Raw genomic sequence first — 25,928 nt, 5'->3', positions numbered from 1 at the left:
TCTCTTTTCTCCATCATTTCGAATTTTACCTCATACCTCTCTTAAAGAAACGCCTGTCAATTTTAGAAATTGTGGTAGAGATCTGGTTGAAAGGCTGTCAGAAGATAGAGCTTTAACCATAAGCAGACTTGTTTTGTTATGCCTTGGATAAGTTCTCTTGAACCCAAGATGTCTAGCATGTACTCAGTCTTTGGAAATCTTGGACCTTCACTTGTACTTCATAAAGCACTACTGAGAGGCCAACCAAAAGGTCTTGAGAGGAAGCATCTGAACAGTCAGCTGCCCTCTAATGTGCTTCACACAGCAGATCTCATAGGTTTGTGTTTGTAATTCCTTGCAATGCTCTGTTGGTGAAAACGATCCTCCAAACTATTAGGAAACGTACACTTTGCATGCAAACATCTCCCCAGTCCAGGCCTTTCAGTTTCTCCATTTCCATGAAAACAAAACTCAACTTATCATCTGTCTTATCTGTTTCAGACTAACTTTAGTATCCCAGTAACTACAGATTCATGTCCTTTGGTATTCCTTTCAGGCAATCAAGATGAACCTAAGAGTTAATTCTCCTGTATCACATTCACACTTTTAAATCTTTAAATCCCTGTCCCTTCTGGATTGAAAACTGCTTCACTCATTACCTGTGAACTCAAGGATGGACAGGGTTAAAACACTGAAAAGGATATTTGGTGTGAGGGGTGTGTATGTGTGTAGAGTTGAAGGAAAGAAAGAAGAGTGGGATAGTGAAGTGAGTACTACTACTGCCACTTCAAGGAAGACAGTGGCTCAGATCTCTGAGCATGGGCACTTTTGCTTGTCTTGGGAAATGAAGTATTGCAGTCATCAGTGTAGTTACACAGCTTATTTATGTTAAGTTACACATCTTTGTTTTGTTCTATCTGGTGCTTCTGTTAGGATTCTTTTCGCTGATTCTCAAATGTAGTTTCATCTATGTTTGTTAATAAGAGGTTTAACTTTTTTCTAGCTGACAGATAACATTAAAATAAAGTCACAGGTATCTCATGTTTGATCCTTTAATTGTATTATTGTTGTTGTTTCTAAAATGAAATACTACTTTCCATGGGACTGTTACATACACAAGCAAAAAATAGAGTACACCCAGTGTAGAAGAGGAAATAAAGCTTTTCTTACAAGTGTTTTCATTGATAGCACTTAGGAAATATCCTGAAAATCCTGTAAGATTTTACAATAAAAATTTACGGCTTTATTTTTGTATTCAATTGCTTGTACTACCTTATATTGTATGGGATATTTTAAGGAGCATCATATCAGTTTTGACATTTCAATCCTGAACCTACAGTGGGTATTATAATCTAATATGAAGGTGAGATAAATCTCTCTTCTTATTTTTTTTTTCTTTTTAAGGTCAATTCCTCAAAAGTCCAAGTGTTCTATGTTATGTTACTCTATAGAACTACACTTTACTACACATTATTTTGTTATGACTGTTCTTTGAAAGTAACTTCTTTCTGTATTAATTCACAGCTCATTTAACTTTCACTGGTTTTATTCAGAATTCTTTATTTTCAAAACAGGAAACAGTCTACAAGTGAAAATTCAACTTATTGCCAACAGTAAATGCACATTCTGACTCCCATAAATAATGCAACCCGCATAGTCTTACTTGCATGCTATGATAAAGGAATATGGTAAAAATTACTGATCTGTGCTAAATATGTTCTTCCAAGTGACCTCCAGTTAGGAATGCTCATAAGAAAAATTTATTGGGCATCTGAATTATTATGTTCATGACACGTGTACTTGTTACGCACATTTGTGTGCTTATAGGAAGTGTTAATTACAAGAAAAATAATTAAGCTTGACTCTTAATATATCTGTTGCCTATGTTTTTTTTATTCCTAGATCTTCCTCAGAACTGTGATCCTAACATTCCCCTAGTTGCTCAGGAATTAATGAAAAAAATGATCCGTCAGTTTGCGATTGAGTACATTTCAAAAAGTAGCAAAATTCAAGAGAACAGAAATGGTTCATCGTTTGAACCAAGTCTGATGTGTAAAAGTGTCCAAATGAACCAAACGGAAAACTCCCTTCAGGAAGAACAGGATAGCCCTCTAGACCTCACTGTGAATCGAACTCAAGAACAGAATACTCAGCAAGGTAAATTTCTATATCTGCTAATCTGTGTTTTGCTGTCATTTGTTACTTAATGCATCTTATTCTCTTAAAAAATAAACGTCAATGTCTAATACGTGTTTTACCTTTCCAAAGTAGTAATCAGTATACAGGAGAAAAAAAATTATCCTATGTGTTTAAAGAAAGGTTGAAGGAAAATTGATATGGCATCAACTTAACACTGAAATAAAGTTCATACATTTTTCCCTTAAACACCAGGAAAAGTGTTATAAGAGAACTGTGTTAAAAAAAAAAACAAAAAACAAACCACACTACAAAAAAACTCTCCATTCTTTCTAGAAACATTTTTCATAGTGTGTGTTAGCAGATAAATATTCTCCTTTCTGAGTGCCTGGGTTAAATAAGTGATATTGGAATTTCACAGCTTTGGAATACTGAATCCAAGTCAGCTCACCTGTGGCTGTCACAGGTAACAGTGATTCTGTTAGAAGCCTGAGAAAAGCAAGGATACTAGAATTTCAGAGAGCAGATGTCATTCAGTCTGCATCAGCCCTTGGACACTTTGATTCTTAAATACAGGCTGGTTAGAATGATGGAAAGAGAAGATTAATTTGGAAGGAAATTTCCATACTTCATAGTTTAATCATTATAGATCAGTGCAGCTTTCTTAATTGAGAGTAAAGCTAGAGAAATAAAGTCTGTCTCACTATCATTTTCATAAGGGAAATGATTTCTTTGCCTCAAGGAATATTGCTATCCAAAACTGATAACAGTATAATCACAAGAGTGTTTTGGACTTTGAACTAGATTTGGATTAGCAGCAGTTTTCAGGAATGGTTGTGACTGTCATGTGCAACTGAAAGCAGTGGCGAAAGCAGCTTTTGTCTTTTACAGATATAAGGGTCTGTGTTAATCCTGTAATACTGCCAACCAAAGGGAAAAGTTGACCTTTTGTCACTTACCATACTAAAAAGTTTGAAAGAAGGCAGAACTAAGTGTTTTGGATTTCATTTGGTTTGGGGTTTGTTTGGTTTTTTTAATATACATTGTCAGAATGAGAGCAGATCTGGTATGTGTGTGCCTAATGATGCAGTCTTTAATTGGATGACATCCTTGGGGGAGGGAAGTCTGACATGGATTTCTCATGCTAAGTATACCTATTCTAGATGAAATTTCAAACATCCTTTCTCTTTGACAGCAAAATCATTAAGAAATAGTGGAATTCCTGCTTTTATTCTGTGTGGTTGGCCACAGTTAATGCCAGGGTTTAGTAAATACCTTATGCAGATTAAATCCTGAGAAAATGTCTGTTGTGCTTTCTGCTATTGGTGAATTACCAGATTTTAGAGATTTATAATTGGCCAGGTTGAGGCACGTTTCTTTTGCAAGGACAACAAAAAACACTTTCCTGATACCAGCACTATTGCCTTTTGCTTGCTTCAACAGCTGCTTATAAAGAACTGGTTTTAAATGTCCATGAGGGAGCAAAGTCCCCAATGACAGGTTCTGGTTGTTGCTGAGCCCAAATAAATCTTTGAGGAATGAAAGGGAAGGCAGAGAGTAAACAGAGCAGGGACAGGAAGAAGGTTGTGCTGCCACCCTCAGCTGTTTGAAAATCCATTAATCTTTTATCTAAGAAAAACCTGAAATACAGAGAAATTAAGTTATTTAAATCTTTTTTTTTTAATATCTTTGGAGGTTTTTTTTTACAATCAGGCTAAATAACAAGTTTAGAAATGTGCACCTTCAGTGAAACAGCTTAGGCTAAAATAGTTGCTCAGCACACAGAATACAACTTACACAGTAAACTATATAAGATACTGTAGATTCTCAGAACTTAAACTGCTGTGTTTGCTGGAGCACTATGCACTAAAGGTACTGGTCTTGCTGTGAAATTTAGAGCTGCTGATGAAATAAGACTGTAGTTGGAGAAAGGTGGCTTGAACATCATACCTATCAGGAAAGTTGTTTTGTGCTTCCTGTTTCCCATTAACATACCAGTTTTGAGCTATTTTAGCTTTTCACTGTAGTGATGGCAGCACGAGCAAATAAGATCAAGACGAAAAAAGTCAGCTTCCTCATTTTATTTGCATTGTGTTCTATGTGTAAAGATCAAAGAAAAAGGTATTTCAATTAGCTTTTTTTTGTTATTATTCTACCTATCTCTCACTTCTGTATTTGCCTGAAGGAAGCTTGTTTATAATGAAGTGTCACATGCTTACAGTAGGAAATTATGAAGGTTTTTTAACTGGATAATATATTTTTAAAAATATATAGTTCTGTATCTAACACAGTATACTTCTTCAGTCTGGAGACTTATAAAAGCTATACCAGGATGCCCTTCTTAGTAGTATCATTTAACTGTCATGCAACTCTTTCTACCATTTGCTATTTGTAATTCCTGTTAGGATTTCCAAATGAAGTGGCAATAACAGAGTAGGAAGTTTAAATTTGTTCAGATTTGATGGATCCTCAAGGTTAAAGTCTTTTCGATTCAAATCCTGTTAAGCAGATAATGACTTAAATATAAATGCTTTAGGTTCATTTTCTGTTTAGGCAGCTGCTTTGTATTTACAGTAGTTGCCTTTGAAATCAATGATCTAAGTAGTAAAACAGTCTTGTTTCTTTACTATGGCAGTGATTCTTGCACTTGAGAGGAAGGTGTAAACTCTTTTCCAGATTACTCGAAGCAGTTGCTTTTGCACCAAGCTGAGTGCTAGCTCAACACTGAAAAAAGGTTCTGCCACCAAAGTTCTCCACTGAAGAAAGCTTTTTACTTTCCTCCAGTACCTACAGGCCATCTCTGAAGCACTCCAAAAAAACCCTCACATCTGTCACGTCCAGATCTGATACCCCTGTATGTTGGGCTTGTATGACAAAGTTTTAGTAGTTGGGGAGCAGTGTAGGGTGGCATCTACAAGAATGTGTCAGGGCTTCCCTGTGCAAGGCACAGCCAGCTCTGCAACATAGACCCAAGCGGAGCACGTCAGGGAGAAAGGGAAAAAATGCTGGACAGGCAGAGGAGTGAGAAACAGCACAGTGAACAACAAGATGAGAGAAAGGGGAAGGGAGGTGCTCCAGAAATCAGAGTGGGTATTTTTACCATGGAGCACAGCGAGAGGGCCCCAGTGAAGTGGGTGTTCCACTGCAGCTTATGGAGCAGGTATTCGTTCACACTGCAGCCTGTGGAAGACTTCACATTGGAGCAGCTGGATATTTCCTGAAGGATCTGTGGCCTGTGGAGAACCCACAATGGCAGAGGGGAAAAGTGTGAGGAGGAAAAGGCAGTAGAGAGGAATTATACCCATTACCAATCCTGCCTATGCCAACTGGGGGTTAGGGAGATAGAGGAGCTGGGAGTTAAGTTGAGCCTGGGAAAAGGTGGAGTGGGGAAGCACTTTAATTTTTGTCCTTTTCTCATTATCCAAATTAGTTTTAATTTGCAATAAATTAATTTTCCTCAAGTCTATTTTGCCTGTAATGGTCATTGGCAAATGATATCCCGATATTTATCGTGATGACCTTCATCTTATTTCTCCCTCCACTGAGAAGGGGAACAGAGAGGAGCTGAGCTGGGGACTAGCTACTGGCCAAGATCAACCCATTGCACTCCTAGTACTGAAGCATTTAGTACTGAATACTGGTATTTAAGTACTGGTATCCAGGTATGTCAGTTTGGCACCTGACTTGTATTGGAGTCTCCAATTATCCTCTGCTTTCCTCTGCATATGGAAGTGGTAATTTAGCAGGATGCTTTAATTCCTGTGCACCTTAGTGGTAAATAATCAGGCAATCATCTGTAAATTAGCAGCAACTTTCTCCAGAAATACCTGTATCTTGCTCTTTTTTTCCTAATCTGTGTAACTCATAAGACTGTCCAGGCCTTGAAAAGAATATTCTGTACAGTGCAAGAAAATTTGTTTTTCATGCACTGCTCCTAACAAAAAAACCAAAATTGTGTACTTTTGCAACATTGCTTGTCCTCCAAACTAAGCCAATGAAGAAGCAGTTCACAAAGATAAATTGTATGAGCTGTAAATACATTCAAGAAACAGTTTAATACTTCTGCACAAAAAGGGCACCGTAAAGAGGTACATTTTTGAGGCAAGTAGGTGTATATTCCTTGGCTGCCAGGGTGTCTAACAGCCAAATTCCTATTAGATACTCACTTACTTGCTTCCCACACAGTGGCACAGGGGAGAAAATGGGAAGAACAGAAAGGAGAGCGTGTGAGTTAAGAACATGCCCACTGCTTACCACTTGCCATTGTGGGCAAAACAGACTCTGTTTGGGTAAAATAACTCAAATTATTGCTTATTAAAATAAATATTTAATTATTAATTCAGGTAGTAGAAACAAAAAGATACATTACAACACTGCCTTTCCTCTCTCCCAGGCTCAGTGTTGCTCCAGGTTCCCTTGTGACCACCCCAACCCGCCCCTCTGGTGCAAGGGTAGTGGGTGTGCGGTGTCCAGTCTGTACCTAATGGTTTCTCTCTGTCTTTGGGCTTTCCTCTCCTATTTCTTCATTCTTTTGGTTCCTGTTTTCTCTGTCCATCTGGCACTTTTTCCCCTTTCTTAAATGTGATTTCCCAGAGATTCAGCCCAAATGGCTGCTGGGCTCAGCTGTGCCCTGCAATGGGTCTGTTGGAGCCAGCCAGGACCATCTGTGTCCAGCACAGGGCAGCCCCTCGCCTGTCCTGACAGATGCTGCCAAGACTGTGCTGTGGACACCCAATACTTGGCCATACAGTTTTCATCTAGCAGTTTTTCATGTTACAAGATACCACATCAAGTCAGCAAAAAGGTGTTAGTCAAAGGTGTAGTTAAGAATTAATAAAAGGCTTTGATGTTCTTACTGACGGTTCCATGAAAACAGTTTCTGTGTGCAGCAGCACAGGAAATAACCAGCAAAAGGCAAGACACCATCAGAAAAGGTATGGAAGGCAAGACTGTTGCTTTGTTGCTACAAAAACCTTTATGGTGTGTGTGGGCAAGGTAAAGGGAGAGTTGTTATTTACTAAATCTCACTATATTAGAACTAAGGAGGGCTTGCTGGAACTTCTTAGAGGAGGAAGCGGGTTTGTAAACACCTGCAGTTTGTAAACACCAGGAACTGCTGTGACAGGAGGTTGTGAAGAGGGACAGTGTCAGTGGGTTCACAAAGAACCTTAGACAAGTTCACAGCTAACAGAACCAAGGGCAGAAACCAAAGCTAGAGTAGGCAGGGATGTATCTCTGAGATCCCTAAGCCAGTGATAGCAGCTACTAGGAGAGTAGGAGAGGAAGGAGCTGCAAGTGGTGGCCACACTAGTAGAGTGCTTTGCCATCTCTGGATACTGAGAACTCACTAGAGTAGGTTATCTGATCCAATAAGAAAGTTCATAATAGCTAGTGAAAGATCTCCTGAAACCCAGAAATTTGCTGAAATCAGTGCAGAAATACCAATTGTAAGAACTCAAGGTTGACACATATGGTTTCTGTTGCTTCCCCTTCCCCTCCCTGTTTCTCTAGCATCACTAGTCTGGAGGAGTTTCAAATGATTGTAGTCCTGATTATTTTGAAGATGAACTTTGATCATACTTAGTTATGTCTTAGTTACCTGATAATCTGGTGCTGAGAAGCAAAGGGCAGAGGTTGAGCCATTTCTTTGAAGATCAAAATGATTTAATTTGCACAGAAATAACTTCATTAGAAGACCATGAGTAGCATATCTGAAAAAATCTAAGAATTTTTCTATATTATCCAGTGTTACATAGTATTGTTTATGAAGACTGTCATCTTAGTAGTCATGGCTTTAGCTAAGAGTGGAAGTAATTTCATGTCTTTTATTAAAACCACTTTAGAGAGTGTTTTTTCTGTTCCTGGTATCATTCAGTTCCTATTCAGAATCTTGTTTTAATACCTATTTTGAGTGATTTGATAAGAAATAGTAAAAAGTTTTGGCTCAGTTTAGAGAAAAGTACTCCTACCTTGCAAGTAACAAGTTTTCAAGTTTCATTGTCCACATGCAGGATGCCCCTTCGCAAACTTTTTGGTCTTGTACCTAATGTACCAAAGTGAACTTTGGTATTACTGTGTATATATACATACATTCCTTTCATTAGGTGGGATTTTATTATATTTTAAGGTTTTGTAGCAAATGCTCTCACTTTCCTACCAATTGGAGGTGGTTTTTTGTGAGGGTTGTTTCGTGATTTGGTTTGGTTTTTGCTTTCTGTTTGTTTTTGGTTTTTTTTTTAATTCAAGTGAAATCACTGAATAAAAATCTGGAATGCAGTAACTTTATCTGATATTTTGTATGGATATCAAATTTCTTTCATGGTTCTTTTTACTGAGTATCATCTTTCCATAAAGCATTGTCTTCAGGGAAGTGTCATGTACTTAATTAATGCATTTGCTGAGTTGGAGGAACTGTCTTGAATCTGAAATTACTTCAGTTCTGCTTACCCTTTAGAGGCCCAAAATGTATCTAATTTTTGGTTTCAGAAGCCTGCATTTTCAGTACTGTGTTCTTTTAAGTAAGTTTTCAACTTATTGCTAGCCTTGTATTGTCAAAGCCAATTCTGAAAGATTGGAAATGAAAATTATTTTGGTTAGATTTCATTATGGAATTTTACAAGAGCCTTTGGGTTTTGTTTGTTGGGGCTTTTTTTTTCCTAGAAATCTAGTTCGCTAGAAATTTTTTTTGTAAATTGGTTAGAGATGATTAGCTCTTCATTACTTTGTGAGTTATCAACTTTGAAGTAGTTTTTTCTCAAGTGACTTTCTCCAGTGATCTCTTCTAAACTTTATCATATTGCCAATGAATATCAATTGCAGATGGGAAAACTGTTGTGAAAGGGAACACACAAACACTTAAGAAAGGGAGATGTACTTTGTATGACTGACAGAACACAGCAGATAAAATCTGTCTTGCACAGGACTTGGGGACACTGCAAGCTTGAGTATTTGGTGGGCCAAATAGTCCCTGTAGAGTATTTCTGTAGTGTTTTTAATTGGCTTTTTCTTCTTTAACATCACTGCATCAGAGAGGTTGATTAACATTAGTCCTTCCTTTAACATTCTTAGGGCTAAGGAAGGTTTTGAAAGGAATGTATTCAGAAGAAAAGGAGCATCTTTGACAAGTGGCATATTTATGAATATTTTTCTCCTAATGCTGACTCATGATGTTACTTTCTCTACCCTTCTTCCACAAAATAGTTGCGGAAGAACAGTCAGAAAGCAGTCCAAAACAAATAGTTGGCTTTGATTATTACACAGAACTCTATTTCTTTGCATTATTGGTAAAAAGGAGAGGTACCCAAACAATTTTCCTGACATCTTATTCTGCTGTTCGCATTTGGATTCTTCAGCCAGTGCTTCATGTCTGCATCTGAGGCTGTGGGAAAATATATACAGTTGATTGATGCTTTAGAAATAATAAGCAGTAACATGAAAATGACACTGTAAATGTAATAAGGGGTAGTATAAGGGTGATTGTAGAGTTGAATGTTGAGCTACGTGTTGAAACTGAAAATTGAATTCGCAGAGCTCAGGCACACAAAACAGCCCAAGTTTGAAACAGAGAACCAAGGAAGAAAGGTATGAAATTAAATATATTCAGGGGATTTAACTATGATTAAAATGTGATTTTTTTTTAAAGAAAAACCTTTAAGCTAAAAGTAATATTTCAAGTGCTAATTAGTTTCTTTAGTTTTCAATGGTTTTAAATACTGATTTTTAAGAAGTATGTTTTCCTGTTTCAGTGCTTCATAGACTTCAACAGCCAGCTATAAATCTTGAATTTAGCATTTACCAGCAACCTAACAGAGCAGACTTCCACCCCAGACTTCCACCTCTTCCTATTTCTCTAATTTCATTATTGCATATATGTGGAGGCAGCAGGAGGAATCTCTATAAATAAACTGTTAAAACCTTTAATGGCATAGGTCTCATTTTCTTAAAACCCTGTACTGGGCTCAAGCTTGCTTCTCAGTTGCTGGAGTACTACCTGCTTATCCAGTTACCTGGTCTGGTCTCATAGCTGACCCTACTCTGAGCAGGAGGATGGTCTAGAGGCCTCCTGAGATCCTTATTAACCTGAATTGTCCTGTAAGCCTAGGATTTAGTTAGGTGAATTTTAACTTCAGCATCAGACTTGTTTGTTTACAGTATGTAAATATGAATAATAATAGTAATATCAAGTGCATTGTTTTGGTTGCCTTGAAAGTAAACAGTCCAATATAGATGCATACATGATTTTAAGGAAAGCAGTCAAGTTTCTGTTCAATACAGATTCTTACAGATTTTATTCTCTCTGAATGGGTTTATTTTTTATTTTTTTACGTATTTTAAAAAAGTGTTTTTCCAAATGAAATGTACAAAATCATTTGCTGATGGCTGACATTGTTAACGGAATATGGTGTCAGAAATTTTAAAAAATAAAGTAGCTACTTGAAAATTGTGCCACAGGTAAAAATTATTTGCTAACAAAATCTTTGAGATCCTTAAACCACTGTTATCATCACTACTCGTTCTTTGCAGGGGATGGAGTGCTAGATCTCTCTACAAAGAAAAGCGCAAGGTTGGAAGAACCAAAATATGATCCATTGTGTTCTGAAAACTCAGTGTCTGGGTAAGCAACATTTAGGACTCTCTTTGGCTTATCTAAAAGACAATCCGGGTTTCTCTTCTCTGGTCAGGTTTTATGTTCATAACATACTTGTATATACTGGCACACACATGTGGTTCCTATTTTGCTTTCAAAAGAATTTTTGTCACTCATAAGTGTGTGTCTATGTATATATCATATGTTTCATTTGTCTTTTTCCTTTTTTTCTGTTTAAAGAAAAGTTATCAGAACAATCACCAAACTTTAGTTCATGTTACTAAAAATTACCTGAAAATTGATTACATAACACATTAAAAGTAATAGAATAGTAGAAGAAAATGCAAATAATTCTTTTAGAGTTTATTTAGGAAACTTCAATTTTGGACAAAAATGACCATGTTAATAATTAGATGTAAAATGTTCTTCAACTAACATGAACAAGTTAAATGACTATTATCTATAAAACTCCTTAATAAGAGAGAGAGCAAGCGCGTGAGAGAGAGCTCTTAATCATCATACTTAAACTTACATCATGGTTCTGACTATGGTGTGTGGTGGCAAATGGTTAAATGTCTTTATTCAGCATGGAAATGTTATTGCATCTGCTGAAAGCTACCACCAAATTAGTGAAATGCATTGTTTTGTTGGATTTTATGATCTTGGCATCCTCCCATCCACTAGCCATAGCAGGACCCTTTTTGTCACCTGTACGTCTTACCAAATAACTTACTGCAAATAGGACTACAGTAGCAGTATTTGTTGAATGATGTAGAAGTGCATTTTATTAATTTACTCATACGAAGAAGTTTGAAAATGAGTATGACTTTGTAACTAGTGAGCTGTAAGTAGTGACTAGAAGTTTTTTAAACTGTGTCTTATTTTGCGAAAATGGACTTGATTGTTAACAACAGCACTTTATCTTACTGTTGTAGAAAGCCTAGTTTTGTGTAAGTCTGGGATGTTTGTGTGTAGTTATGTACTTATTGCTGCAAATTTTCTATGAGGGGGTTGACTCTTTTATTACTTGTTTAGCGGTAACGTCACGTTTCTACTAACAAAAACTCCTTCAGGATTTGGGTATTTAATGGAACGTTAATTGTATAACTAAAATTATAACAGTGTTGCTCTGCAAGCATGTGAACAAGGGAATATAACAAGCACATGAGACTATTATCAAATACTGAGCTAGGATATAAAGTTCTTGGAAGGGCTGCTGTAGAAGCCACCGTATGATTTTTGACGCACTGTCCTACCAGAACTGTAAGTTTGCTAGGATAATCATTTAACTACCACATCTCAAAGACTAAAAAGTATCAGAAGCAGTGATGTTACCGAAGCAAGGAGTATAATAAAGGAGTGGACCCTTCCCTTCCATAGCTGTGTGAGAGTCTCTCATACATCAGTTTACCATCGTTTCATTCCATCCATCCAGGAGACTACACAGAAACAGAGAGGACTATGTGGAAAGAAGTGCTGAGTTTGCAGATGGTTTGCTCTCAAAAGCTTTGAAAGACATTCAGTCTGGAGCACTGGACATAAATAAAGCAGGCATACTTTATGGCATACCTCAAAAAACTTTACTTCTCCACTTAGAAGCCTTACCAGCAGGAAAGCCTGCACCTTTTAAAAATAAAACTCGAGATTTCAATGATAGTTATTCATTTAAAGACAGTAAAGAAACTTGTGCAGTCCTACAAAAAGTAGCCTTGTGGGCAAGAGCTCAAGCAGAGCGCACAGAAAAAAGTAAACTCAGTCTACTTGAAACCTCAGAATTAAAATTCCCAACAGCTTCCAGTTACCTCCACCAGTTAACTCTACAGAGAATGGTCACTCAATTTAAAGAAAAAAGTGAAAATCTACAATATGAAACTTCAAGTCCTACTGTACAATTAAAAATTCCTCAGCTAAGAATAAGTTCTGTGTCCAAACCACAGTCTGATACTGCTGGTCTTCTGGATGTTATGTACCACGTTTCTAAAACCTCCTCAGTCTTAGAAGGATCAGCTCTTCAAAAATTGAAAAATATCCTCCCTAAACAGAACAAAATTGAATGTTCTGGACCTGTAACTCACTCAAGTGTTGACTCCTACTTTCTGCATGGGGACCTCTCTCCTTTGTGTCTTAATGCTAAGAATGGGACAGTAGATGGAACCTCAGAAAATACAGAAGATAGTTTGGATCGTAAAGATAATAAGCAACCAAGAAAAAAACGTGGCCGCTATCGGCAGTATGATCACGAAATAATGGAAGAAGCAATTGCAATGGTAATGAGTGGGAAAATGAGTGTTTCCAAAGCACAAGGAATTTATGGGGTACCTCACAGCACTTTAGAATATAAAGTAAAAGAAAGATCTGGAACATTGAAGACTCCACCGAAGAAGAAACTCCGATTACCAGATACTGGCTTATTTAATATGACAGATTCAGGGACTGGCAGCTGCAAAAATAGTAGCAAGCCTGTGTAGAATAATTGTTAGCGAATTGTTGTGTGTGTGTGTATGTATGTCTGTATACACACACTACGTGAGAAATACATATGCTCACTCTGACAGAAGACGTGAAACTATACAGTTCAAAAACCACATACATGCCTTTTGAAAAATAGTTTTATTCAGGGTTTTCACTGTGGACAGAATTATAGAGTTGCTCACTTAATTCTGATAGTGTGTATTTAATATAATCCTTGTATAAATAGGTGAAAAGATTCAGGTTTTATTTAGTAGTCAATAGCATAAAGATGTTTTGGGAAAAGAAGTATTTGTCATGTGAAGCATAATTTTTAATTGGTGGAGAACCACTTTACCCATTCAATTATCCATCTTATTATGGAAATACACAACCAAGGGTTAGCAGACTTTATAGTTCACAGAATACTTGCAATAAATTGTAAGTAACTCAGATTATACAAAGCAGTGGATTTTTAAAAAAAAAAGGCTAGTTCCTTACAAGGAAGTGGATTTGTGAAGTATTAGTAGGATATAGTACATTCTGTGAAAAAAAAAAAGTTTATCGTTACTTAAATATCCAATACAAGTAAGAAAAACATTTCATTACTAAAAATGTGTGTTTAGCAGGCATAAACTGCATTTTTTTATCATTTTAAGAAAATTTTGTTGTTTGTTTAGAAAGAAATTGGTGTTTACAAAGTGTACACTTATGAAATCTGAGAAATTACTGTAGTTATAGAATTATTAAATATGAAATAAGATGGAATACTAAGAGCATAAAATAATTTAAACTTTAACATAATTTTCCTTTTTAGTTTGACAATTAAGGTAACTTGTAAGGTTTAAAAAGAAAGTTGGAATGCAACTTAGAGCATGTTCATAATGTGCACAGAATGAGCTTAAGAATGGTTTGGGTTTGTTTGTTTTTTTGTTTAAACGTGCTGGTTAGTTGATGTTATGACTACTTAAAATTTATTTAAGGATTGTGTCACACTCCTATTGAAAAACCTCACTGTAACTGTAATGTATTTGCTGCTGTGACATTTCAAAACATTTTCAGTTTATCAAAATGAATACCAAGTTACATTATCATTTTGCTAATAACCAAATTTGCAGTTCAGGGTCTTGATAGAAATACAAATATTAAACAGTGAAGCTGTTTTGAACTTTCAATAATATAAAGTCTTTATAAATTTGGTAGTTAGAAGTTAGTTCATTTTAAATACGTAACTTTTAATAGAATTTAAGGGAGACCAACTACCTTCATATTGCAGTTTTTACATAAATTTCAAAGTATTTACATTGGACTTTTTATCACACTTAATTTTTTTTATGTAATATCAAAAACATGTCTACATATGAATGGGGGCTTGCTTCATACATTCACTACTGAACATCAATGCCCTTTTCCTCTCAACATCTATTTTTTTCTGTATGCATCTAATTTGGCATAGAAAAAGACTTTTCTCCAACTTTTATACGTGTCATACACATGCACATATTTTTTTCCCCACTTAAATTTGCGTGTGTATGGGTTAATTATATCAATGAATTGGTACATTGGATACATATGGGCCACATCAGGTAATTTTATTTATAGATAAACTTGCCATTAAATTCAGTGGAGAGCATACTGCAATACTAATGGTAAAATCTAGCCCATATCTATTAACGCTACTAAAAAATAACAACTTCCATTTTAAAACAGAATAATCCTTTGAAACTGCACAACCAATATCTCAGTTCTTTGGTCTCTCAGATCTACACTGAATCTCCTTCAGTCATTAAGGTTTACTTGCATATTACAGAATGAATCTCTCAGGCACATGGTGTGATTCTTGGGGTGTCCTGTGCAGGGCCAGGAGTTGGACTTGATGATCCTGATGGGTCCCTTCCAACTCAGCAGATTCTATGATTTTAAGATTTTAAGCAGAAGTGTACCTGATAAAGAATTTGCAGAAGAGCAGGTGTCAGGGTCATCTTTCATTTTAAAAGAATTAAGCCATATTTTGTGAGGACCAGAAGGAATAATTTGTGAATATATCCCCACTGAAAAATGCAGTTGAAAAAACGTAAATGTTTCAACATCTGTCTTTATACAGTTTTACTTGCAAAAATCTGGGGCTTCAATACATTGCCTACTATTTGTACCATACTGATGTTTTCTACTCCTCAGACAATGTTAGAAATTTGAGTCAGAACTTTATATTGAAGGCAAGTAACAGTACTCTTTTTATATCATTTAAAAGATGACCTGACCAAAAATTTAACAGGATTCATAAAATCAGGGATCATTTTACTATTGACTTAACAGTACTCAGTAGTTTTGTATGTAATATTATAATTAATTTTCAACATTTTAGTACTTGTATTTATTTTTTGGTCAGAAATAGTAATTAAAATATTTTTTGATAGTTTATAGATGATACTCAACCTGTAAGTGTTTAAAGGAACAGAATTATTTGTTTCTAATTATTAGGCTAACCTTTAATTACACAACTAAGGAAAGGCAGGGAAATGTGTAAATTCTCCTTCCCCAACCCCTATGTATTTCATTAATTGTCATTTAAATTATACATTTTGAACTGTTTTATAAATTCAGTTACCAGTCACTACTTAGTAATTGACAATTTCTGAAAATTCCTGTTTCAGCAGACTTTTAAATGAAGGCGAAAGCAAGCCCTACATGCTTTCTACTTATTTGAATGTTTCTCAAGTATTTTATATTAAAAAACAGTGCCTCTGTTTTTAGAACTACTGCTCAGTAAAGCTGTTTAAACCATTTCTGGTAGCTAATGACAATTTTATATTAAATTGTATATTAACTTTAGTGAGACTGATTTTTTTAGTTGTTTACAGTACAAATACTTGTATTTGTTTTTTAATTGCAGTATTTCCATTGTCGCAGTAATTTAGTAAAACTCTGTGGCTGCCTTGATTTTTGACAGATTTTTGTTAACAACTGATTTTTAGGCAATTAGTTATATTTATGCATAAATCAATTGCACTATAATTCATGAATTATTTATTACAATATTTTCTAATGAATTCCATGTATTTGTCTTGTGTTGTAAATGTACTGTAATTCTGTTTCTTCTTTGTGTTGTTATATTCCTAAATCTGATTGTATGAATTTAATTGTTTAGTTAACGTGTTTCTACGTTGTAATTTGTAGTAAAGCACTTCAATGCTTTTGCACATAAATTTACAACACTGATGTGTGATTGATTTGCTCATTCAGTAAAAAAAAGAAAGAAACAAAAACCTGTACACTGACTTATTTGACTTATTCCTGAGGCACAAGTTCATTAGCAGTGGCATAAGATCAAGAACTGTACAAATTAAGCACATAATTACTAACTTACTATGAGAATTTCATCAGAAATAGTAGCTTTAAGGAAAGGTGGTTTCTTTTCTCAGATTGATTCATTGTTCATTAAGGAGAAGAAATTCAGAGAACTAATTTTCTAACAGTTACCCCCTTTAGTTTGCAGCTAAAAATTATACATTATGGATAAGATATAGCTTTTTTGAGGTATTTATTTACTTAGTAAAGTCAGAAAACAAACATTTCTGTAAGACAGATTTATATTTCTATAATAGTTTATACCATTCATATGAGTACTTGAAAGTATGTTTTCTGTTCCGGTTTTGTTGCTGTTCCCAGTCTGTAAAGAACTTGCTAGATTGATCTATCTTATCTCTGGCTCGAGATGACAGAAGACAGACGTCTAGGGTAGGACCTCTTTTGGGAGTCATCTGATAGAGCTCTTTGCTGGTAGTTTTTGTGGAGCAGGCAAAGTTTTACTTCTTCTATACATAAAATAATACATTGAAAGGCTGGTAATGAACCTTATCATGTCACCGCCTTTGTACCAGTTTTGGACTCCAGCCAGTCCCCGCTCCGTGTCACTAACTGCCCCTGTCCTCCAGAAAGGAAATAGTGTCATTCCATGTTAACCCTTGTCTGCAGTGATGCCTTGCACAAAGGTACAGGGGGAGCAGTGCATATTGGTCCTCTCACCTCAGCCCCTCTGTTTCCTTCCCACTCTCTCCAGCCATCTTTCTGTCTGTGATTTGGAGGAGGTGTAAGACAGTTCTGTGAAGGAAGCGTGCAGTTGTGAAAGTGATAGCTCTTCCCTCTATGAAATTATTGTTTAAGCCTTTTATCCTGAGGATAGTTTAAACTACTGTATGACAATGCAAATTTAAAGCACTGTAGGAAGGAATTACAGGAGACTGAAGTATAATTACATAGTTTTATTGAAAAACTACTAATAATGAGTTTAAATATATTGATATCTCTTCAGAAAGACACTTCAAGGAAAATGTATTGCTTTAATGCTTGAACTTGTTTGTGTAGTAAGCTCTCCTCCCAGATGGTGATTGAGTAAGGGCTTGATGTGTTTCCACAAACTTGGAAGATCATGTGGAGTGTGGTACTATTGCAATAGAACAGGTGAAGTTAAGTTGTCTGTCAGCTTTAGAAACTAACTCACGCTAAGGGAAAGCAGATCATAGACGTCACACGGGGTAGATAACCAGGAAAGATTTTGTTTTAGAGAAATGTCCAGTATGTCTGTGATAACCAGGATATTCCTTTATACAACAAGTTAATCTTCACATAGCAAATGCAAAGCAGTTTTGAGGCCTGTGGAAATTTTGGTTACTGACTTTGAGAAGGTTGTAGGGCTCCAGAAGTTTCTTTCACCACTGAACAGACTTTAAGTAGCAGTTATGGATACAGGTTCTCTACAATTAAAGCTCTCCAGTGAAACTATAGACCTACCTTGCAAGTCTAGACAGACAGAAAGGTACCTGTTTAAAGATTCATTTTTAAAAAGACTGTACGGTAGCTGTCTTGAGCAAATTAGTACTTAAAAAATTTACTCTTGATATACAAACAAAATATTGAAGATGAAGACCTGGTACCATGTTAATTTTTCTAGCTGGCCTTTCAAAGCATTGTTTAATTAAACTCATGGTGGTGGGGAGGGCAATCCTTTTTATCCTTTGTTGTATTACTAGAATAAGCTTTGTTTTCACAAGTGTTGATACATTTCAGCACCTTGTGACTCCTGAATTAGTTAAGAGTAAGTCAGACTCTTCTCAGAGTAGTGGTATTCAAAAACAGTTAAATCCTGACAATGACATTCCCTTGAATAATGCTGTTTCTACTTTAGATTGCAGGTGCAAAGAGGATTTTAAGACTTAATGATTTCAGTTTAAACATAATCGCAATTTCAACTAATACCAGCACAATTATCTTGCACTTTTATGAGTTAGTATCACCTAGATGCTTGATTTTGAATATATACCATTTCATAAAGAATATTACAGGAGAAGGAAAAAAACACAAAGAATTATTATGTAGTGTTGGCTGGTTTTAAGCTCTAAACTTTAAAATCTGTGTAGGACAATAAAAATACAAATTTGTACATAATAATTTCTATTAAGATACTTGATGCTAAAAGTTATTATTGATGTAATAATTCTGGGTATGTGTTAATTAATGAATAGGTAACTTTATGTAAATACAGCACACCAAATTTTAAATATGTTCGTTCATTGATCAATATAGTTGTAAACCAAATCAAAACGAATTTTTTTCAAAGTATAGGCTTAAATGCGAAAAAAATTACAGGGGATAATAGGGAAAAAAGTTAGTGTCATGTTCAGAGTTTGGTGATATGTTTAAATAATATATACTTTTCTAAAACAGAATTCTTCTAACATTTTCTGCTCATGCAATTGATTTCAGTAAAACATTTGAACTAGGTGTTAACTATCTGTTGATAGTTGCTATCCAGCATAAGGATTTTGTATTTAATTGAAGAAATACTTGTATTAATTTCTACCATGGAAAATTTTCAGCTTTTCAATATAAATGATTGATTAGGTAAGTAGTGACATTAGTTTTAATAATTTATAAGAGCTTGATTAAATAGTTAAGATAGTATTTTATAAGTTATTTTATTTTTAGTTAATATCTTTGAGAGCAACTGCTCAAAAGTCCTGTCTAGATATAGGCCTACCCTGTATTTGAGCTTTAAAGGATATTAACCTTTATCACAGAAGTTACTTATTCTCTGTTTTTGTTTAACAAAGGAATCTGTGTGTGTGTGTGTGTGTGTGTGTGTGTGCACGCGCACGTGTGTGTGTGTATTATATTACAATTAAGAGCCTGTGATGCACCACTGCAATTTATTTGAAAACTGGAAGTCAAACTTTTACCTTCAAAGAACAATAACAATAGCAAGTGGCTGTTTTTCCCATTTTCTGTTAGCTCGTTAGGTATTCTTTAAAAATAAATAGAGAAATAAAAATGTCCTTAGAAATATCTTCAAGTGTATCCTGAAGAGCACTCAATACACTTGGATATTTAAATATTTGAGAGTGGGATTTGGAAGAGATGGATCCATTCTTTCTTCTGCCACAACCTTGACCTTAGTCATTTACCTTCTCTGTGCCTCAGTTAGTGAAATGGGAGTAATATGAAGCTCACCAGGTTCTTGATAAGGTTTTCCTTCAGTAATGGCTAAAATAGTTTGAAATATCAGAAAGTTAACATTATTGTAATTATATATATAGTTCTTTTTGCCCCTAATTTCTTCCTGATTATTTTTCTTAATGATAGTGCTGTCACTGATAAGGTACACATCATTGCTAGTGACACTTGCAAGTGTGATTGAATAGTGCAAATAGAGCAGAACTGTTTTGTAAACTTCAGGGTTTTAGGTTTGAGTTTAACCATTATAAAAACCATTAGATGTGGTGTTTTACTGTAATTTATATTTTGTTTTGATTTGTTTTCATTTTCAGTTCAAGCTCAACAGCTGATGCAAATTCAGAGGAAACAGCTAATTTGGAGAAAGGAAAATCAACATTAAACAAAGTTTTGGAGTCTTTTTGTTCATATCACTGGCAACAGACTCTGGCTATGTTAAAATTCTTAATACAAGATGAAAATGTTCCTATAGTTTGCAGTTGCAAGCAAACACATTTGGTCCACTCTGAAACTCCCAGTTCCCTTACTGAAGAGGATGTTCACGTTTCATTTTGCAGTTGCGATGGACATGTGCTGACGAAAAGGTGCTGTTTACAAAATCAAAGGCCAAACACTTGTTTACCACCTCTGTCTGTTTGTATTAAAGATTTCCATTCTTTGTCATGCCAAGCTGTAACGATTGGATGTATTAAGACAATGGTGAACAAAGCATGTAGTTCTCCTAAGTATTGTGCTGACCAATTGCAAAATTATAACAGGCATTCTGTGAAAGCAGCAGCATGTACATATTCAGCTAAGGACTGTGATCTCTTAAGCAGCATTAAAAATGCAAATAGATCTCGCAGCCCATCACCACCTCCACTGTCACCTGTACACAGCAAAGAATTTGAATCACTGGAAGGATCGGTTATGGATTTTCCAACTTTAGACAACAACAAGCTTGAAATATCCATCAACCAGCCTCCATCCCTCCTGCCAGCTGAAGGAAGCAAAGAAGAATTTGAATATGGAGGTAAAACATGCAAAGGAAAAGAGACCGAATGTTCGGATGGGATATGGATGTCAACAGACACCCAAAGCAGTGATGATTACATTAGTTCTGAGAAGTCTGAGCAGGGTGAACATTCCGCCATTTTTCAAGGTTTAATGGACCGCATTAATGAAAAGCTGAAATCAATAGACACTACAGATTTAGCAACAAATCTTGTAAAACTTTCTAGCAGTGACAGGGCACCAGAAAATGATGTCAAATTGGGAGACTTCGTGACGTCTCTTTTGCATAATGCTAAGGCAAGTGATTACAGCTTTATGGAATTACTTCGCCAACACGATAAACAAATGGAAAATAAAATCATCCAGACAAGATTTCGCAAGCGTCAGGAAACTTTATTTGCAACATATAATTCTCCTGATTCACCAGTCATTCGACGACAGTCTTTGCAAATCAAGAGAGAGCTTGCAAGCCTTGATGAAACTCTTGTAAGGAAAAAGTCAATTTCTGAGAGAAATGCAAAGAAATCTACAAAAAAATTCGATAAAATACATCCAAATAAAAGACATAGTTTTACTGTGATAGAAGATGAGGCTTTGCAACATCTTGAAAGCAACCCATGTATGAATTGCCAAACCAAACCAATGTGCTTTCCAGTACACCAAACAGAGTCTTTCAAACTACCTCTTACTAATTTTCAAACCAGCTCTGGCTTTTTAGTTCTTTCAGAAAACAGTGGTATTACAGCCAGCCAGGCAAAACTCCCAAATACACAAGGAGATGATACACCCTTACAAGAGACTGGTCAGATTCCTCTAAAGGATGAGAGTAATGAAATCTTGGGCAGAACTAAACGTAACATTGTGCCTCCTGGATGGTACTCTGTGTATGTAACAAACAATATCATGTTTAGAAAGTCATCCAGTGCAAAAAAGTCCTTAGAAAGTTTGGAAAACATTAAAATAAATGAAGATGCTGAAAGATGCAGTGACATAAATATAAGCAAAATTGTGAGAGACACAAATCTGCAAGTTGTTGTGGAGCGTTTAGAAGATACATTAAACTTAGCCAGAAAGAGTAACAACTCATTACTGGATAGTTACAAAATAAGCCAAAAATTAAAAGATAATGCATACGAACAGGTTATGAACCCAGCTGCTAGAAGGGGCTTACCCTTCGCTCTGAGTGAAATGGGATGCACGGGACAAAGCTTCCTTTCACATTCACATGTACCAAGCAGCAGTAAAATCAGAGCAATTTGTGTCACAACAAACAAACAAGAAATGGTTATAGATCAAGAAATTAATGATGACCTTTTGAGATCTCTGACCTTTAATTCATCCAGCTCAAATTCCAATAATGAGGACTTGGATGCAACACCTGAAGCTGGGGAGATCTCATCTCCCTTAAACTACTCTAGTCCTGTTAAGCTTATGTTTGTCTCAGAGGTCAATAGTCATGAAGGGGTCAAATACACTTTGACATCTGCAGCTGCATCTCCTAAAGGAAGCACAGATCTCTGTTTGTTTCAAGGGCACACGAACACTTCGTTAGACAAACAGGCCACAGGAGACCTTTCTCATGCAGTCTGTGTCAAGGACTGTGATTGCAGTGAAAATGATACCAAGGAGGAGTCAAGTTGTGTTTATGCAGAAGCAGTTACAAGCTCTTGTCCAGTTGGTCAGACTAACGTAAATGACTTGAAAAAAAATGATGAAGTTGTGGAGAAATCAAGCAGTAGCAGTGAATTGGTTTTAAAAAGAAAACCGGGTAGACCAAAGAAAATAGGTCCTCAAGTAGTTAAGCAGGTTAAGAGACCTATTGGACGACCTCCAAAACCAAAAATGGATATGAATGAAAGCACAAAAGCTAGACCTGAACTTAGCAGTGGTGGTAAAAGCATCAAGTCTGATGCAGCAGTATTGGAAGAAGCTAACAGCAACAAAAATATTACTGTGACAGTTGTTTTTGGAAGGTCAAGAAGAACAAAGAGACATGTTTCTGAAGGTAATCTAAATGTGATTAGTGTGCTACCCACACAACATATTGATTCTAATTTTGCCAATGACCCCAGCAAAGTGAGGCACAATACAGAAACTGGAAATGCTTTGACTGAAATAGTAAAAGCCTTTCAGAATCCTGCTACTGAAAAGGAGGAGGTCTCTGGTTATGACTATGTCAGACCTATCAAGAGTAACCCAGCATCGCCACATCCTTGCAGCAATGTCATTCGGCAGATTAAGAAACCATTAACCACCATTCGAAAACCTGGTAGGCCAGCAAAAGTAAAAATTTCTGGCATATCAGTGACTGTTAGTAGACTTTCACCTCAGGAAAGAAAAGTAAGCATTAGCAACGGCTTGCCTCCTTTACAACAGCAGAATGTGTTAGAAAAAAACATACCACAGGAGAGAAAAAATCAACTCTGCAATAATATGGGTCAAGTAAAGAACATGCAGAAAGATTCTAGAGAGGATGGATCACCCAATGTTACTGCAGCAATGTCAAGAAAACGTGAAATTCCATCAAGACATTCTGCTAGAGACAGAAAACCCTCCCTGCATTTTTTACATTCATTAGCATCTTCTAGTGCATTTACTTGTAGAAGTGCCTTACTACATAAGTCTTATAAACTCCATTTGAAAAAAGCTAAAGAGCGAAAGGAAAAACATGCGCAGTCAAATCAGAGCACAGCATCCAAAGATACCTCAGAGCTGAGAAATTCGGGAAGTGCTAAAAAGGATCTTAAGGATGGTGAATTCGGACGCATTAATGAAGTATCATCAGATCCCATATTTTCATCAAATCCCTCTCTCAGGTGGTGGCCTACTTCCACTTCGAGTGACACTTTGTTGGAAGAACTAAATAATAGATTTGAACAGATAACTAATACCTGGTTGCGCGTGGGGGGAAGTGAGTCTGATAAATGTGTATGTGAAAAAAGGGATCCCATTGAACAAGACTGTAATACTGAAATGTCAAACCCTTTAGACTCCTGCCTTGTAGAACTTGAAACATCACCTGTAAAAATGCTTTTCCAGAAAAAGTATAATATGAATGAACTCTGCACCTGGTTTATGCAAACTACAGAAACACAGTCTCTCTCTCTAGTGAGAAAGGCAAATGCTCGCAGTCCCTTAGAAGTAGTTAGTACTAGAGAGACAAAGACAGAAACTAAACAATCTGATCTTAGTACTTGCCCTTTCAGAAAGCACTTTAAAAAGTTTGCACTATCCTCCCCTTCAAAACCAGCAGGGAAATTGCAAATATTGCATAACATAGTGAGGTCTCCAGTCTTAAACATGAAAAGTAATTTCACATTAACCAGATTAAAAAGAAATGAATTTAAAAAGTTGCAGCGTGATAGTTGGGGACAAACAAAAAAGCTCTATAATGCAGCTCCTGGAGGCTGGAAATCAAAAAAGAAAAATTTGCAGTTATTTTGCCAAAGCCAATTGTTTAAAAGTACAAGTGGGGAAACCAATGATGAAACACCCAAGCTCCAGGAAAAAAGTATGCTAGAAATCCAGCCCGCTCAGACTTTGTTAGAGTCTCAGAAAAGCCTCTTGCCAACTGAAAATGAAGCCAGAGATGCATTTGTTCAACAGATGATGGGATCTTCTGACTTTAACCCACATCCTGGTATAGCAAGTATACTTAAGTCACATCCAGAGACGAATGGAACAATTTGCTGCCAGCAAAATGTTAGAAAAGAACAAAGCCAAGATAAACTGTTTCAAAATACTTGGAAAGCTAAAACCTTTAAAGACTGTAGGATATTTCTGAGAAAAATCAACCATATTGAGCAGCACAATTCATTTAAGCTAAATAATGTCATTTATTCTCCTGAAGCTGTTGAGAGTAAAAGCACTCAGGCTTATATGGAAGAAAAAAGACATCCTCTTTTAAGGTCCCATTCTACTAAGCAAAATGCATTAAAGAAACAAGAAAATGAAATGGAAACATCTAAAGGATCTAATTCCTCTAAAGTGACTGAAAGGCTGGATGACCAGTTTCACAGCAGAAAGTTAAATAGCAGTGTAAACCAGGACAATAATCCTACTGGTAGTTCTGAAGTTCTTATCAGAATAAACAAAAGAAAAAGTCCACAATGGGAGACCACTGATACAAATTTAAGAAAAAGGCATAAGAGACAATCATGCAGTAGTGGACAAATGGCACCTTATTACCCAAAGTACCAAGTAGGTAAGTTCCTGTTCCCCGCTTCATCTTGAAATTGAAATCTTAAGGAATTGGAGAAGTCAAACAACTAAGCACTTTGAATTTTTTTTTATTGCATGTCATTCATTTGAATTTCAGATAAGCCATGAAATTAAACATTATATAACATCAGAATAATGCAGAAAGTGCAATTTTAAAATGTGCATAGTATTTTATAACACTCTTTCAGCTCCAATAAGCTAACTAGTATAGTTCAGACAAAGAAATCAAGCTCTGACATTCTGAAGTCAGTCAAAACTGGCTATTGCTTTCAAAAGGAGCAGAATTTCATTCCATTGTGTCGTTTCTCATATTGTGAGGAAGGGTAAATTCTGAAATGAAGCATAAATTCAGTGTTATTAGCATATAGCTGTTTTTTAAAAAATTGTCATTGAATGATTTCAATTGCAAATCTGTAATGGTTTTATAATTATACAGTAAAAGATAGTACTTTGTACTTTTGGGAATTATTCATTCAGAGATCCGTTTTAGTATCTATTCAATGCCAGATGAAATCTGCTGACTCTAAGGGGTTTGCACATTGAATCCTTACAGAACGATTTCAAATGCAAAATTATTCTTGACAAGTACAATATACAGTTACTATGCTGAATACCTTGGCTTGGACCCTTTTTAGGCTAGTGTGAAATAAAATCAATTTTTAAAGCTAGATATTTATAATACAACTGTGATCTCAGAAAGTCTCAACTCATTTCAACAAAATAAGGTGTGAAATATTCACAAAATAAAACTTTTGCAATGTGATGTAAACGACTGCAGAAGTTTTCATTTGTAGAAACAATATTATATTAGCTAGTCTGATACACTGCCCAAAAAACCCCCCCTATTCAAAATATCAAAGTCATAAGTCCTCCTTTGTATTCTATATTGTAGAAAAGGATCTCTGATAATAAATGGAAAAGTTAATTTAAGTTGTAGTATAAACAGTATTATGGCTCTTGTATGCGTTATTTCTTTTGTACTTCATGTAGTAATATAGAATTCTTCATATTTAGCTCATTTGGTGTAACCCTGCTTTCCCAAAATACAGCATTC

At 35.8% G+C, this 25,928-nt stretch overlaps 1 protein-coding gene across 9 annotated transcripts in view; it reads left to right on the top strand.

The window, feature by feature from the left end:
- The window catches only part of LCORL (ligand dependent nuclear receptor corepressor like), an 84,978-nt gene that overhangs the window by 43,301 nt on the left and 15,749 nt on the right, over positions 1-25,928 (top strand). For 5 of the 9 annotated variants that reach the window (XM_051771494.1, XM_051771495.1, XM_051771491.1 and 2 more), the window contains exons 5-7: positions 1,882-2,136; positions 10,639-10,729; positions 19,975-24,857. In XM_051771494.1, the coding sequence (XP_051627454.1) occupies positions 1,882-2,136; positions 10,639-10,729; positions 19,975-24,857 (5,229 nt within the window). Of the gene's footprint in view, positions 1-1,881; positions 2,137-10,638; positions 10,730-12,137; positions 16,417-19,974; positions 24,858-25,928 lie in introns of those variants that run through there. The other 4 variants (XM_051771497.1, XM_051771496.1, XM_051771498.1 and 1 more) reach the window with 3 other exon arrangements.

The sequence above is a fragment of the Manacus candei genome, unplaced genomic scaffold (assembly GCF_025592945.1).
Source record: "Manacus candei isolate 608988 ecotype Guabito, Panama unplaced genomic scaffold, ASM2559294v1 h1tg000135l, whole genome shotgun sequence".
Taxonomy (NCBI): domain Eukaryota; kingdom Metazoa; phylum Chordata; class Aves; order Passeriformes; family Pipridae; genus Manacus; species Manacus candei.
The sequence above is the reverse complement of the archived record's forward strand: the minus strand, read 5'-3'. Positions and strand labels throughout refer to the sequence as shown.